Source organism: Sparus aurata, chromosome 22, assembly GCF_900880675.1.
Source record: "Sparus aurata chromosome 22, fSpaAur1.1, whole genome shotgun sequence".
NCBI lineage: Eukaryota > Metazoa > Chordata > Actinopteri > Spariformes > Sparidae > Sparus > Sparus aurata.
Window position 1 is genome coordinate 9,759,439 of NC_044208.1, and position 16,663 is coordinate 9,776,101.

General features: G+C 39.1%; 1 protein-coding gene across 1 annotated transcript in view; it reads left to right on the plus strand.

The window, feature by feature from the left end:
* The window catches only part of igf2r (insulin-like growth factor 2 receptor), a 48,418-nt gene that overhangs the window by 9,603 nt on the left and 22,152 nt on the right, over positions 1 to 16,663 (plus strand). The window contains 22 exon segments of the mRNA XM_030404958.1: positions 2,176 to 2,294; positions 4,570 to 4,668; positions 5,765 to 5,803; positions 5,805 to 5,898; positions 6,336 to 6,447; positions 6,744 to 6,852; positions 6,953 to 7,112; positions 8,887 to 9,079; positions 9,928 to 10,031; positions 10,507 to 10,671; positions 10,992 to 11,135; positions 11,235 to 11,390; positions 11,463 to 11,600; positions 12,247 to 12,394; positions 13,382 to 13,550; positions 13,686 to 13,801; positions 13,926 to 14,085; positions 14,790 to 14,966; positions 15,060 to 15,155; positions 15,601 to 15,702; positions 15,792 to 15,954; positions 16,345 to 16,524. Coding sequence (XP_030260818.1) covers positions 2,176 to 2,294; positions 4,570 to 4,668; positions 5,765 to 5,803; positions 5,805 to 5,898; positions 6,336 to 6,447; positions 6,744 to 6,852; positions 6,953 to 7,112; positions 8,887 to 9,079; positions 9,928 to 10,031; positions 10,507 to 10,671; positions 10,992 to 11,135; positions 11,235 to 11,390; positions 11,463 to 11,600; positions 12,247 to 12,394; positions 13,382 to 13,550; positions 13,686 to 13,801; positions 13,926 to 14,085; positions 14,790 to 14,966; positions 15,060 to 15,155; positions 15,601 to 15,702; positions 15,792 to 15,954; positions 16,345 to 16,524 — 2,943 coding nt within the window.

Here is a 16,663-nt window from a genome sequence, read left to right on the forward strand (position 1 = left end):
ATCAAGTGAATGCCTTTCCATTTTACCTCGGTTTCAATCACTCCATCTCTTCTTCTCATCTTTTCTGCCTTCTCAATCGGTGGGTTATTATTTTTTTTTTTTACATTGTAGAGTTTCTATGGTTATAAAAGTTGTTGCACCGTTGGATAGTGACAAGGGAAACCAATGCCAAAAAAAACCCCAAAAACACAGTGAAAGCAAAGTTTATGGCTGAACATTTATGTACATTTTCCTACAGCCATTACACTGTGCAATCAGTATTTGCTTCAGAAAGTTCTATTAACGCATAAAACTTGTTGATAGTGTAAGTAACTGAAACCTGAAAATGTAACTGAAATATACATTTTCTGATCAGCTAATCATTTAACTAGGTCCAAGTTTCAACTTTATCTAATCAAAATGTCCAGAGCAGTGATGGTAAAAACCATCATGCTGCTTAATCCGCTTCTTTGGTCCTTATCTTTGTGCTCAGTGCATTTGCAAACTGACGTGATACTGCCAAAATGTGCTAAAAACTGTAAGTGGGTATTTAATGTGAAGTAGTGCAACAGGCTAGAACATGAGCAGCATTTCCCAACTGACTCAGACAGTCATGCCTACTGTAGGGAAGTTGTTTTTTGTGTTAATAGGTCACAGTGTTGTTCAGTTACATTCCTTTATGGTTGCTTTGTGATAACAGTCCTGCTATAATCAGAGGGCAGAGAGCACTCACTCACACACAAACACAAACACACACACACACACACACTTGTGTGGGTTTCTCTCCCCTCAGCAGGCCTTTTCAGACAGGCTTTCCGAAAAGAAAGTGAAATAGGAACAATACAAAACCAAGAGCATGAGGAAGAGGACATGAACAAAGGCGGATACATGAGTAGAGTTCATTACAAAGGGCGCTGAAGTTGGAGTGCCTCAGAGAACATTGACAACAACATTTGATCAACATCTTAAGTGTTTGTTTATCTTGTTTTTGATTGTTGGGCCTGCAGAGAGAAGGACACTGATTATTCATTGACATTCTTATTGATTGAGTGAATTTTTCATTTGTTACAGTTATATGTTTGGTTACGCTTTCACAGACACCAGTGAGGCTTACCTGGTATGAGTTTATTTAACTGCCCCACTCTTGGATGTTTTTCAGTTGCAGAACATTTCCCACTGCTGTCTGGTTCTATTCACATGATACATGATGACTCTGTTCTGGCAGCAGGGTCAGGTTATTATGGTCCAAAGGTTTATCTTGTGTTTACAGAGCAGCAGGTCAGTGGAGGTTGCTGGGTTAAGACATTATTCTGCCAGACTGTCTGCTACAGTAACATTCAGGGAAATCCAGTCTGAGAACAAGTGTGTGTGTGTGTGTGTGTGTGTGTGTGTGTGTGTGTGTGTGTGTGTGTGTGTGTGTGTGTGTGTGTGTGTGTGTGTGTGTGTGTGTGTGTGTGTGTGTGTGTCTGTAATTTATATTTGTTTATATAATGCCACATCATAACAGAAGTCATGATTTATATTTGCAATGAAGCTTATGTGTTAAAGGCAGTCCCTGAAATGTTTTATGTGGCAGTTAAAGGACCTATCCTGAACTAATATAACTCTTCACTTGGAGGTGTACTGAGCCAACTAGAATACCTTCATGTCCTCAAGGCATGCTTGAAGTTTAGCTAATTCATTTGTTTCAGCTCACTTGATTGATTGATTGATAAAATTCTGTATCATCTGCGTAACAATGGGATTTTTACTATAGATAAATCTGCTTATTTTGCAACAAATCCTGTTTATTTATTAAGCTGAAACCACCAGATGTTTTTGCCTGAAAGATGACTGAAATGTTTATCGATAATTAGAACAGTCGGCTGTCGAGTTTTTTTCCATAGACTTATTAATAAATCAACTAAACCTTTCGTAATGGAGTTTTTCTCAATAATGAGGTGAATGGAATTGGTCGAAGCACAGAACCACGCTGAACCCTGGACTATTTGTCTTATATGGAAGATTCATTGTTAACTCATAAAATCAGTCTGATTAATATGATTTAAACCAGCTTAGTGTGGTTCGGTTAATAGCATTTATTAGATCTACTCTCTGTAATAGTCTCTTTCCTTTATTGCTAATTATTTTATTAGAAAACCAGAAGACTGAAACCCATATTAATGGATTGTAATTTCCTCTGTCTTGAATTTGCAGGTGATCTGTCCATGCAGCAGCTCTCTGACAGGGTGCTGGACTTCAATAGCACACAAAAATGTCCAGGAAGTGACAACAACATTCAGAGCAGCATCAGCTTCCAGTGTGGGAAAACCATGGTAAGGCTCAAACACACAAGAACATGTTTTTGAATGGATGATATCTGCTTTTCCAAGCGCTGTGTTTAGTCTAACAAATGAGGGGCAGTGGTGGTCTAAAGGTTAGAGAAGCAGGCTTGTGACTGGAGGGGTTGTCAGAGACTGCATTCCAAGGTATTTGAAAATGACCCTTTCATTACCGTCTACTTCGCAATACATGTATATAATAAACAATGAAAGAGTGCTTTCCAGGAGCACTAGTGTCTGTGTGTTGAAAATGTTGTAAACGTCATGACAGGTTTAATAATGCAATTTGTCAAATAAAGAACCTGTCAAATAAGAATATTTAGAAGCACTTAAAGTCACGCTTCACGTGACAACCTGTCATCAGAAGAGAGAATTTTTGGGCTTGTCCTTAGGTGCTTTGCGTTGATGCTAATCATAGGGCCTGTGACCTATAGTTTCCCCAGTAAATACACCACCCTCTTCAGTTGTTGCAGTCCCTCCTGACTGGCCAGCTGCTGCTCGTTTTCGCTGCCAGAGTGTCTCTGGGTTAGAGTAGCCGGACAGGCTGGATTTACTGAGGCAAGCTGCCCCTCTGCGAGCAGTCTGGTGGCAAACAACGCCTTGCCTAAAACTGAATCATTCTAGCTTTTTGTCTACAGAGAGGTAGCCCCCCTGAAGACAATCTGCCTAGCCCAGAGACAAAGCTGTGAGCTGAGGGCGATGGAAGCATTCTGGAAGCATTTTAGGTTTTGAATGAATGAATAGCAAATCATGACGAGGCTGTTTGCAAGATTTGACTGTTTATGACAGTTTTAACAGTTTAATGCAAGTCATTCCTGACACTTTAAACATGTTACAGAAGAGCAACATTTACATTTTTGCTTGAGCATTAAGTTCCACAATGAAAGTGCACTTTCTCTGTTGTGTAATATTGAAGAAATGTTAATGTGCTTTGCTGCTTTTAGTCAGTTACTTGTGATCAGTAGGTAACGACTTGCTGAAGTTAAAACCTCTCAATATTTTTTTGTTTTCAATTCCCTCATATTTCATTGAGGTGCAATTAAGATTAGTCTTCTTTCTCTGAAATCAATATAAAAAAGCTAAAATGACATTTATTGAATACCAGAAACATCTGCTGTCAGCTGCAATGGAAGGAAGTGAATCTAGAAGTTATGTAGGCCAATGACAGTCAGCTGCCATGTATTTCTGCTCACTTGAGTCAATAGTGTGTGTGTCTGCGGTTTCAGGGGTGGCTGAGTGGTGGGTTGACATCGAAATGCATCATATCCTGTCAAGTGTCAAAGACGAGTTTTCTGTTCTCACAAAAGATGATTAATGCTGGGTTTTCAGTTTACAAGCTGTGAAGAGGAGAAATGAAAGTGGCTTTTATTAAAGTTTTGTAACAAAGATCGGAGCTGTTATTTCGGGGTAAAAAGTTACATAACGTTGCTTTAATCAATCTGGTGTGTTTGGTGCACCATGTAGTGTTGTTGTCAACCAACAAGTTTCTGGTTACCTTCAGTCTCTCAACAACAGCATTCTTAATGTCCTTGAGGTCTTTCAACTGATTAATATATGTCCCCCTCCTCATAAGACGTTTGCAAAGCACTCTTAAATGTTTAAAATCGCCATTGTTTATATTCAATATTACTGTCTTAGATGTCTTCGTCTCTGCCTTTGTTATTGCTTTATGCATCCTGTGTGTAGTCACTGGCTGAATTACGTAACAGCTCATCTGTGTGGTGCACAGTTTTGATACTGCTAAGATAGCTCAAAATTGATATTCACATATTTTTTAAGTGAGTGAATCAGATACTATTTTCAACAACATTTTCTTACACATCACTAAATATGGATATGTTGGATGAAGGGTTGGAATGATAAACACTCTCCCTCCCTCTACAAGTGTTCTGGAGCGAGCACTGAACCTTGAACCACTCCATCAGCAAATTGTACTCAAGCCCTCAACTGTAAATGTGGGGACTAACTGTTAATATAAACATTAATATAGACTGAATAATAAAGAAACTTTCTACTCCTTTTGTAATATTAATAAAATGTATAATATCTGTTCGTATTATTTGAGAAAAAGTGACACATTAGCCATTTATCAGTTCTCGAGCTATCACTTCTCTTTATTCGCCTGCATGTTAAATAGTTGATGTCATGGTACACATTGTTCTGTGGCCTTGTCTCTCTTCTGCTTATTCCACAGCTCAATAATGATTGAGTCGTTGTTCTTATCACGAAACTCTCTGTCTGACTCATGTTCCTGTGTTGTGTGCTGCAGGGGACCCCAGAGTTTGTTGCTGTGTCTCAGTGTGTGCATTACTTTGAGTGGAGGACGTACACCGCCTGCAAGAATGACCGATTCAAACCACAAAAAGAGGTATGTGGTGGAACATCTGATGGGCGAATTGGAGGTTTTATGTGCGAGACAGCGCAAAACTGACACCACCGCTATTAAAGGTGCAATAGAAACAATGAGCCAGAGGGTTTTAAGAGGAACTCGAAGTTGTCTTTCCATTCGTTGTGAGGCTGTACAGAGTTTACAGCATGTTTTTTTATCTGTGAAAGTGAGCTTAATGTGGAATAACTGAAAGAATGTGTGAAATGAATTAAACTTGCTCTGTTAGCAACAAATATCTGTTGGATTAGAGCAATGTGTGTGTTGGTCAGATGAAACAAAATGAAATGATTTGGATTTTTTAAAATATTTTTTGTGTTTTTCAAAATGAATATAGATCAATTTAACCAAAAGCTTTTTCATTAATTAAAATTCAGTAACAGTCCTAAACAGTCCAATGTTCCTAAATGCAATGCAAAGATAATTGATTGTTGACTCTAGTTTCCAGGACATCAGTTACAGACATTTTGGGTTAGTAAAGCGCCCTAAGCACAGCACCGAACCGAGAAAAATAGGTTGAAATCAGTCTTGTGGTGGTGGGAAGTAATCCATTATTCCCATTCATCCAATCCATTCAAGCTCAAGTAACAAGCCTGTTTTGAAAAATGTGAGGATGAAAATCAGATATTTGCTTTCAAATGGAGGAAGGAAAATTCAGAAGTTGTAAGAAAAAATAGATACTTTAAGTAAAGTACAGATACCTGAAAAATCTAAGTATTTACTTACTATTGTTTTTTCTGTAAAATGTCAACAAATTAATCATAATGCTCATCAGAATTTCCCAGAGCCCAAAGTGACACTTTCAAATAGCTACTTTTGTCTAACCAACAGTCCAAAACCCAAAGACTTTTAATTTACTATCAAATAAGACAAAAAAAACAGCAACAAATCCTCACACAGAAGATGGAACCAGAGAATAATCTCACATTTTTTGCTTGAAAAATGACTGAAACTATTACTAGATTATCAACATAGTTGGCTATCATTTTCTCCTTCTTCCATAACCCTCCATTTCCCTCTCTGAATGCAACTTTGATATGTGAGTGCTGCAGTTTGAAGCTGCCTCCTCTCTTTCCAGGTGCCCTGTTACGTGTTCGACTCTGACGGCAAGAAGCACTGACCTCAACCCTCTGATCAAAGTGAGCGACGGCTATCTGGTGGACGATGGTGACGACAGTATCGACTTCTACATCAACATCTGCAGAAGCCTCAGTGAGTATCAATGGAAGTACTTAAAATGACTGATCACCTGGACATGATAACAAGATCAGTAATGCTCTGATAAATGATGGAAAAGAAATAATGCTTACAACAGCAACGTTATTTGAGTAGCTTCAAGTAACTTTATTGATGTTGCACTTTTGAAAAAAACGGGTTTACAAAGTGCTGCACAGACATTTAGAATATACAAAATGCTGTGACATATTAAATGCTTTCAGGAGGAAATAAAAACATAAATAAAAGACAATGAATGAAAATCCTGAGAATAGATACATGGGTAAGAGCATAGACAAAAAACTATAGTACTGCAGCTTGAGCATTACTGCAAATTGCTGCATGTATGTTCAGTTTGATATCAATTGATATTCTTTTGTAAACCAACTTCCTTTTCTTTTTCTTATTTTAAATCTTTTCTCATCTTCTCTCAGACCGTCCAGACAAATCCTGTCCTGAAGGATCTGCAGCATGTCTGGTCACCAGTCAGGGCTCCTACAACATGGGCGCTCCCTCCAAACAGCTGGAGCTGGTCTCCAGCGACAGGTACCTACTTTCTGAATTCAACTTGTACTCTGGGCATATCTTTTATTCTGTTGCTTTGATTTCATATTTACTTGAATGATTTTAAAGGTTGGTCTGTTATTGTCTAGAATGTGCTGATGTTCTGTTTATTTTTATTCCAAAATCTTTATCATGCATGGCTGCAGAGTAACCTGTATCATTCAGAAAGATACATTTTTAATTTAACCAAATGAAAGGTAATTTTTAAAGGAGAAAGTATTTTTAATCAGTTATTAAGTAGTTTGTTGAACTTACTTATTGTCTCCTCTTTTCTTAAGACTGATGTTACAGTATGAAGCCAGTTCCAGTGTGACTCCTCCCGAATTCTGCCACGGACACATTCCCGCAGTCACCATCACCTTCATCTGTCCATCAAGCAGACATTCGGTAGCTTACACACACTCATTGTTTTTACTTTAACCTGGTTTTCATGCTTTTCTGCTTTATGTGCCAGAAGCTTTTCTGAAAGTGTGATTTGGCTTCACAGGGCAGCACTCCTAAGATGACCGCAGAGGTGAACTGTCGCTACGAGGTGAACTGGGTGACTGAATACGCCTGTCACAGAGACTACCTGGAGAGCAACAACTGCAAACTGACCAGCGAACAGCATGACATGTCCATCGACCTGACACCCCTCACCTTGGGCCGTGAGTATTTTCTCTTCTGAAGCAGGTATCTCAGAGGTCCAGCCCATGAGTCAAGACCCCCAGACTTTTTATTGTTACAGCTTTCCCACAAATTAATTTCAATATGTTTTCTATTTTTTCCCAATCTTTTATTTTTACTTTACTACCCTGCCCTAGCAAGAGTGCAAAAATGGACCCTTTTTATTGTTCTTTTTCAACAACCTGTCAACAAGATTTTAATCTTGGCAGAAAACATGCAGATTTTTTTTGGTGCACCAAAATTCTATTTTAATGAGTTTAGACTTTTATTCTCAGAAAAACCTGCCTAGGTTTAAAGGGCATGTTTTCTTTAATAGAGAAACAACGTTTTTCTACATGTCTCATTTGAAAAAAAATTAAACTGTTACACAGTTTGTTACTTTAATGTATATTGAAGGAGGAAACACCTCCCTCAATATACATTAAACTAACAAACTGGATACTGCAGCTAATTACGTACTGGCACATGAAACTGTTACACTGTAGTAAGAATCCTGAGCTCTGAGTGCATCTGAGAACCCTTAAGTCATTAGACTGAGAGCAACTGTGAACGCGTCTCAATGAGGGAAAAGCTGCTGTTCCCGAGGCAAACAATCTCAGTGGTGTTACTTTACTAAACTTGGACAGCGTAATAAAGGGAGAGGATGGGTAGAGATTTTTTTTTTTTTTTTTTTTTATAGCTTTAGAGTGTACATAGTTGAAACAGATTAATTATAAAAGGAACGAAAAGACCTGGTATCTTGTCCAAGCAGCAATTTTTCAGCCTGGCACAAGGACTCTATGCAATTCATATTTGAGAACCATGCTCTGACATTTTTATACATTCATTAAATGCCTTTTGAAAAGGATTGGCAGCCAAAATGCAAACACATCCTCATGCTTCAAACTGGTTCGTACAAGGTAAAACACACAAGCAAAGAAGGAGTAGTTTCCTCCTTCAATATACATTAAAGTCACAAATTGGATACTGCAGCTAACTACGTACCAGCACATGAAACTAAATTACATTAAAATATAGCTCAAACTAAAGCTCCACCTCTCATATTATACATGACTACATATTTAAGCCACAAGAGTTATTGGTTCATATTCGTGCTTTTTATATCCCAGTTAGAGGAAGTAGCTTCATGAGTAAACTAATGCCCTTCCTGATTTTTGCCAGCTCATTGTTAGAAATATAGAATAAAAGCATTTTCCACTTCTTGTCACGGTTCATGTATGATACTTTAGTTCCATGATGTGAGCTGTCTTACTAGAAGTACTGTATCTCCTGGTGAAGCTGGATGCTGTCAGTGTATTTTCCCATCTTTATTATCTTTAAAGGAATAGTTCCACATTATTAGAAATACTCTTGTTAATTTTCTTGGAGAGACTTACATAAAAGGTTTGATAAAAAAACAAAGACCATTTTTATCGTGATGCAGCAGAGCTTGTGTGCACTAAAGCTTTTAGTTTATCAGCTACAGTAAAGATATAGATTGAAAAATTATGTAAATAACATATTTTCAAATCAATCGACTCCCAGAGATTCGGATTACACCAGAAAAAGCTGTTTGGAGTTTCAGGAGAATGCTGCAACACTGTGTGCTTGGAAGCTCCAGAAATGTTTTGTTGACTATGAAACTTCACCTGACTTTTTATCTATATAATCCATTAATCGGAGATGTCCCATTGGTACCTGCAGTAAGAAAATATTAAATTAGTCTGTGGACAAATATGTCAGCTTGAACCCTCTGATGACATTTTTTGTTCACAGCCTCAGATATTCCGTACAAATCACATTCTGGGCCCAGTGATGGCGACGAAAGCTACATCTACTACCTGAACGTGTGTGGAAAGATCCCAACCACAGAATGTGATGGTGAGAAGTACATATCATCCTGCCAGGTGAAGAAGTCCGGAAAGGTGCCGCCGAAGGTGGCTGGAAAATATAAGAACCAGACACTACGGTAATGTGTGATTCAACAGTGTTTTATTTAACTATTTACCCGCTTCAGGTTTTTAAAAAATCTGTCTCCCACCATGGTGAACGTTTTGTTGCTGGATAGTATTTCAAACATGCTTTAGCACATTATGTCGGGCACACACTGTAAGGATTCGGTCACCCCTGACAAATTTTTGAAACAGGCCAAATTTCTGCCGGATCGGTCATTGTTTGAGAAGCAGTTTGAGGGACTTCACAAATCCCAATTAATCGCCTCAACGATCAACGATCTGGCTCGAATGGATCTCTGACACGTCAGAAACTTTGGTTGTATGTACACGGTCCTGTTTCCCTCATGGATGCTGTAAAGAGCCTGTTTTGATGTCAATGGAAGCAGCATTTTACATGTTGTAGGTCAATCCGCTGTGATATAAACCTGAACTGCAGAACAGACTCCACATTACCACGCATGGCTGCTCAGCTTTAGTTTAACGCACTGGCAGCCAACCCCCATTTGTGAGGCATCCAAAACTTTCTATTATCTGTTTGTGTCCATGTAATGAAGTCCACAAACAAACAACAGAGAAAAAAGAGACAAACATGATCTGATGAACCAGTAAAACCTCAATGTGTCTTCTTCGAACATCTTGGTTGACGTGATTCCCACATTTTTAGGTGGCATGAATTTTTCTTTAATATTTTGACTCCATTATCCAGAAAAGGAGAAACACCCTACAGGAAAAGTACAACAGTCTAGATTTAGATGTATGACTAGATTAATGAACAATCACCCATTTATCAAAATTTTCTATACTTTGTCACCTTACAACCCTGTTTTTTTCTCTCCCCCTGTGTTTATTTTTTCATCATCAGTTACTCAGATGGAGACCTGACTCTGATCTACCCAGATGGCGCCACGTGCTCCACCGGCTTCCAGAGAATGACCATCATCAACTTTGAGTGCAACAAGACTGCTTGTGAGACTGAGACTTCATTTTTAACTTACACAATTTCTTTTACTTCGGCACCATCCAGTGGTCGTTTCAGGAATTAGACAGTGGCAGATATTGAGGGAAACTGTCATCACAAGAAGCTCTTCCTACCATAAATTCTGTACATACAATCTGTTCTGCATACTCACTTTAAGTAAGATCATTCAAGGACAGGATTCATTTAATTTTTTGTTATTCCATTTAAAAAATTAACAATTGCAGGTCAAAATAAGGAAACATGTGATTTGTCTGCCGTTCCCTTGTTGCATTGTTTTCTTTTTAATGTCCAATATGTGTTATTTTTAACACTTTTAATCACACGCGTAGAGACTGAATCATTGAAACATTTTTCCTATAAACTTATAGATTATAGATTTTTTAACGTATTCAAAATAAATGAATAGTAGGAATGGTTTCAGAACTTTAATCAGTTCATCTTCATCATCTTAATCTTCTGCAGCCAATGGCGGGCGTGGAAATCCAGTTTTTGCGGGCGAGACAGACTGCACTTATTATTTTGAGTGGGAGACGGCGTTCGCCTGCGTGAAGGAGAAGGAGGACCTGCTGTGTCGAGTCCGAGAAGGAAACAAACATTACGACCTTTCACCCCTCACAAGATACCCTGGTGAGTTTAAGAGCTCCGAACAAGTTGCAGACACAAGTGGTCGTAGGTTAAAATCACCCAACATCCATACAGAGAAATCAATCAGGATTTAGATATCTCTAAAATGTGTTTACTATTTTTTATATAATCATAAACTATTCAGTGGTAAATGCCTCCTGATAAATGTTCATGTATTTGAGAAATGTCAATATTTGTCCCCAATAAAGCAACTTGTTCCGTCCATTTTCGCTCACTATAGAATCTTTTCCATTCAGTCTGTCGTTAAGTAACATTTCTTGCTCAACGATCACCTTCCTCTGCATCTCTGTATGTTGCTTCAGGGTCCGATTCCAGCGGGAACTGGGAGGCCGTGGACGCTCAGTCTCCGAGGTCGGACTCACGTTTCTACCTCAATGTCTGTCACAAAGTCATCCAGTCAGGAGCTGCTGATGGCTGCCCGCTGAACGCCTCCATCTGTGCCGTGGGTAAGAGTCTCCACTAGGATCTAAACAAATTATCTTTACAAATGGATGACATATTCCATCATTACAGTGCACATTATCAGTTGTGTCTCTCTGCTACAGATAAGGATAACAGGCACTTCAGTCTGGGCAGCTTCCTCTCCTCTCCCCATAAGGCTCAACTAGGAAATGACATCAGACTGGTCTATACTGAAGGGAGTTTTTGCGACAATAGAAAGTCGAGGATCCAAACCTTTCTGACACTCAAGTGCAAACCAGGTAGGCTGCCTGGAGAGAAGTTATCTGTTGTGATGCTGTTGCTGCTCTTACACTTTTCTTGTCTTCTTGCAGGAGATCTGGAGAGTGCTCCTGTCCTGCGTAGTGTTTCCTCTGATGGATGTAAGTACGAGTTGGAGTGGTACACCGCTGCCGCCTGCGTCCTCTCGAAGACGCAGGGAGACGACTGCAAGGTGGAGGACGCTCAGGCTGGTACGACACAAAAACACAGCTTTTTATCGAGGTGGTTTCTCACTGATCAATATTTCACTTGAACAAAAATAAACACGGCCGTGAAGGAAAGATGATACAGCAACAGTGTAATGGGGAAAGTGAATCATTGGAAAAACGATTAAATCACATTAAAGGTCTTTGCTGTTCTCCTGTTAAGTCTTTAGAGCACGAGGGGAGAGATTCATCACGTTTTTAAGCCATGATTTTGAACTCTGCTTATCGTTTTCTTCAGCTGCTTTATGTGATCTTGACATCATGAACAGGCTTTCCTTTAGAGTTGCAACCAACATTTATTTTTCTTTAATAAGATGTGTATTGTCTTGATTAAGTTTGGTCTATTAAGAAAACATCAAGGTGTCAGACTTCTCATTTATAGCTGGCCCTGGTCCTCACTTTTACCTGTTACAACCAACTTCCTGGGGAAACCCTGAGTTGCCAGTTCATTGTTTCAGCTCCACTTTGACCATTCATGAGGATAGTTGAGCTCACATGAGAATCATTAAAAAACCTGCTTGTGCTGCCACCTAGCTGTAGCTGCATAATCTGCACCGCCAGACCAAACACTGATGAGAGTCAGCTACTTTGACCTAATCCTCCTCTCTAACTAGCCTCTGTCACTCCGCAGACCTTTCCTTCGACTTGTCGCCTCTCAAAAAAGACGGCGGCTACTACAACCTGACCAGCGGAAGCTACGATTACTACATCAATGTGTGTGGTCCCGTCAACACTGCCAACTGTCCCGAAAAGGCCGGAGCGTGTCAGGTCGAAACGAGGTAAGAAGGACTATAAAAGAACTATAGGATAAATAAATGTTTTTCTCATTGGTGGATTTCAGTTGCCTGTTGTCCAACTTGTAGGTGAAATAGATAAATGGATGTACTTCATTGATCCCAAATAAGGAAATTCCTGTGTTACAGCTACAGGACATCAGACATTACACTGGATGGCAATACACCAAAATAATATTCATATCAACACCAGCAAATAGAAATATGTTCATCACTAAGAAATAAATAAAAACTCACTAAATAACAAAAATAAATAAAATAGCTCAAAGCAGAACACATCAATCCACCATAGCATACTCCAGCAGAAAAAAATCTAATGAGATATTCTCTTATTGATTATCATAATGTATAGTGTACCCAGATAATTTTAGATAATTATGTATATAGTACATATAATAGATAGGAGTACCTTGTTTAATCAGAGGTATTGCTTGGATTCTTACCATCACAATCAGTTTTACTCTGGTTTCTTGGGTCACAGTTCTGCTGCCCACGGTCTGTATTATGCTCTGTCTTGTAACCATGTGAATGAAAAGAGTAGCTGACTGACACAAAAGCAAAAGGATAGAGAGTTGGAAGAGAGTTTCATCTCCAATGTAATGTATGTTCTGTAAAATAGGTAAAGAGAAATGTGAATCAAATTGACTCCACCTACTAGGATCCTATGAATTGAGCTTTATTGTGATTCAGTGGAAATTTTGGCAGAAATTTTAGATTTAGTCATAGTCTTAGTTTTTAAACAAAAATGCGTATTAGATTTAGTCACATTTTAGTCAGTTTTATCCTTTGTAGATTTAATCTAGTTTTAGTCAACAACAACTCAAAACATGTCCTACAGCCCATCACTAAGATTTTAGTCCCCTCTTTTCTCGTCGCGGAAAACAAAACATTTCGTCATAGTTTTTATTATGAAAGCGAACAATTTCTGTTATAGTTTTAGTTCACAAAATTAACACCATTGTGATTCTACAGTTCTTGGAGTCTCGGAGAAGCGAACTCCCGTCTGTCGTATTACGACGGCCTGATCCTGCTGACCTACAGTAACGGCTCCCGCTACAACAACAAAGAACACACTCTCAGATCCACACTCATCTCATTCCTCTGTGACCCGAAAGCTGGAGCTGGAAAACCCGAATTCCAGGTACACTTCCTTCCTCTTTCCCCTTATTGTTTTGCCTTACAATACATGTCTGTGCATTTCAGCATTTTCTTTATGGCCTTCTGTTGTCTCTATATTATGTACATCACCATCATTAATCTTGTCTTATAAATGCAGGCTGAGGACAACTACACCTATAACTTCCACTGGTATACATCCTACGCATGTCCTGAGAGGCCTCATGAGTGTTTGGTGACAGATCCAAAATCTCTTGAGCAGTACGACTTATCCAGGTAACGCAGGGATACATACAAATACATACACACATAATCAAGTGAGATAAAAAGATGAACTAGAAGACGTTAATGTAACCATCCTGCCCTTCCTCACTTTCTTTTTATCTTCTTCTGCCTCCAGTTTGTCACGCTCCACCTCCAGCAGCAACTGGGAGGTCTTGGATTTGTCTGAACCCAAGAACCTGAAGAAGTACTACATCAACATATGTCGGCCATTAAACGCTGTCCCAGGCTGCGACCACCATGCGTCTGTCTGTCAGATGGACTACATGTATGAGCAGGTCTGTAACAGCTAAACACACAGCTGAAAAAAACTAAGCTCTTAAGACCCTTAAACAAAAAAATCATCCTGAAGTGTATCGTTAAACTGAACTAAACTGAAACTCTCGCATAGTGCACCTATTAAACTTGAAAAGTGGTCGCCAAATTAAAACTCAGGCAAGCAGCAAATTTGACCAACCATCCACAATACAGAAAAGAACCAACAACATCAAAGAGATTAAAAATAGAGCTTGCTCTGAAAATCAATCACAAATGTCGAAATTAAAAATCAGATTTTTTTTGCGTGTACAGCAGTTTGGTACCTTTTTGTCTTGTTGGTTTTTTTTTTGTTGTTTAATCATAGGTATACAATTCTGTTGGTTGCTTTACCTAGAGAGTTATTTCACTGATCGAAATTGCACAATTTAAATGTTTTCATTTTGTGGTTGTTTTCTTGAGTAGGACCTAATTACGACTAGTAACCATTTTTTGGATGCCGTGGGGATCCGGTAAAGAATCAGGAGTAATACAAAACGGCCATCTCAAAAATGACCTCAAAATGTGAGACTAGAGGGAATCAGAAATATTAAATTGATCCCTGAAGGGAAATTGGTACACTACATTTTCTTCCACTTAATGAGATGTAAATAGAGAGGATAATAATGAATAATACAAATCACATATACAAGTAATTGAATATAAATTGGAGCTGTTTCCTCCACAGGGCTCCATGAAGGAGCGAGTGTCAGTCAGTAACATGGGTATGTCCAAGCGAGGGCCTGTCATCGAGGGCCGAGACCGGCTGCTGCTGGAGTTCACCGATGGGTCCGTCTGCATTTCGGATGGCCAGAGGCTCACGTACACGACACACATCCACCTGGTCTGCTCCAGAGGCTCTGAGGTGAGACTCTTGTGCAGTTCCAACGGTAAAGTTGATACTGATTGTTGTTTTTGTGTCCAACATGTGACTCTGTTTGTTTTTCACACTGTGAAGTCAACGGGCCCGCAGTTCCTGATGTACCAGAACTGTACCGCCAACTTCAGGTGGGAGACGAGAGCAGCGTGTGCCATCACCACCACCGAGAATGATGTGAGTTCTGAAATTACAACAGTTTATTAATTTATGCTAACTGACAAAGAAACTATTTTTGCCAGATGTTAAGGTGGGCAACTGATATTGTTAAAGTCGAGAGTTATTTAATAATACATGTCAAAAACAACAACTTCTCTGTATTGTTATCAGAATCAAATCATGTTCTCTTCCTGTAAAACAAAATAATAGCGTGTTTAGTACAGTGGCCCTGAAGTAATAAAATGATCAAAATCTTCAATCTTTTAGTGTCACAGAGCTAAGACTGGTTAGTTAGCTAACCACCAACATGATGTCCTGCCTGTTGATCCTGTTTCACTGAGAAATATGTCACAATACGGACGTTAGATATTCTAATGCTGTTTCATCTGGACTTTAAGTTACTGAAACATCTGGAAAGATTGACGAGCTGAAAACACATTGAGATGATGTCTTTGTTTCTCAGAGCTGTGCTGTGGTCGACCCCAACACTGGCTTCCTGTTTGACCTTAAGCTTCTAGCCTTAGAGAAGGGATACAGGACAAAGGCAAATGGAAAAGACTTCTTGGTAAGACCGAATCATTGATAGTAAAACTATTGAAACAAAAAATAACATAAGAAACAAAAATATAATCCCTCCTACTGACCACCCTGTAGGTGAATATCTGCGCAGACGTGGCAGAATGTGGAAAGGACATGGCTGGCTGTGAGCTGGAAGAAGGGCATCCTGTGAGCCCAGTTGGGGTGAAGAAGACCCTCCAGTACTCCACAGATGGCCATCTCTCACTAACCTATCGGGGACAACTGGACAGTTCCACAGGTAGCAGGGATACAAAATGTAGTAGATTACATCTTCAATGCAACAAGCGAACAGTGTTTTTAACATTTGAAAAAGCAGCTTTTGACAAAGATGACATGATATTTCAGAGAACATTAGGTCAGTAGTATGGTCAGTATATAATTGAAGTATGGAAATAATAATGCTTTGTTCTACCATTTATTTCTTATTTTCTTTAACCACACAAAACACACACAAAGACATATTCTCCTCTCTTAGCAAAAAGTGATTTTAAATTCCCCCAAACAAACTAGGAAAAAAACAAACTAAACTGGGAGCACGTAGGTAATGACTGAATTTTCATTTTTGAGTCGACTGTTTTTTGAAACATCTGAACATTCTCTTGACCCTTGGTTTTTCTTTCTTTATCAGCAAAGCGGGACACCTTCACCATTAACTTCGTGTGTGATCCAAACTCTCATCCCGGCTCGTTAAAACTGCTGCAAGAGGACATGAGCTCTTTACCGGACAACGTTGTGGTCCACGACGTCCTCTTTGAGTTCTCCACCGCCCTGGCCTGCATCCCTGCTCCAGTTGACTGTCAGATCATTGGTATGGACACACACTGACACACACACATCTTAAGTGAAGTGGAAAATATGTAGAATCGGCACATCATCTGGGTTTCTTAGTAGTTAACAGAGAACATTTAATGAAATGAAATTTTTTTTTTGCTTTTTAAAAGTGTTAT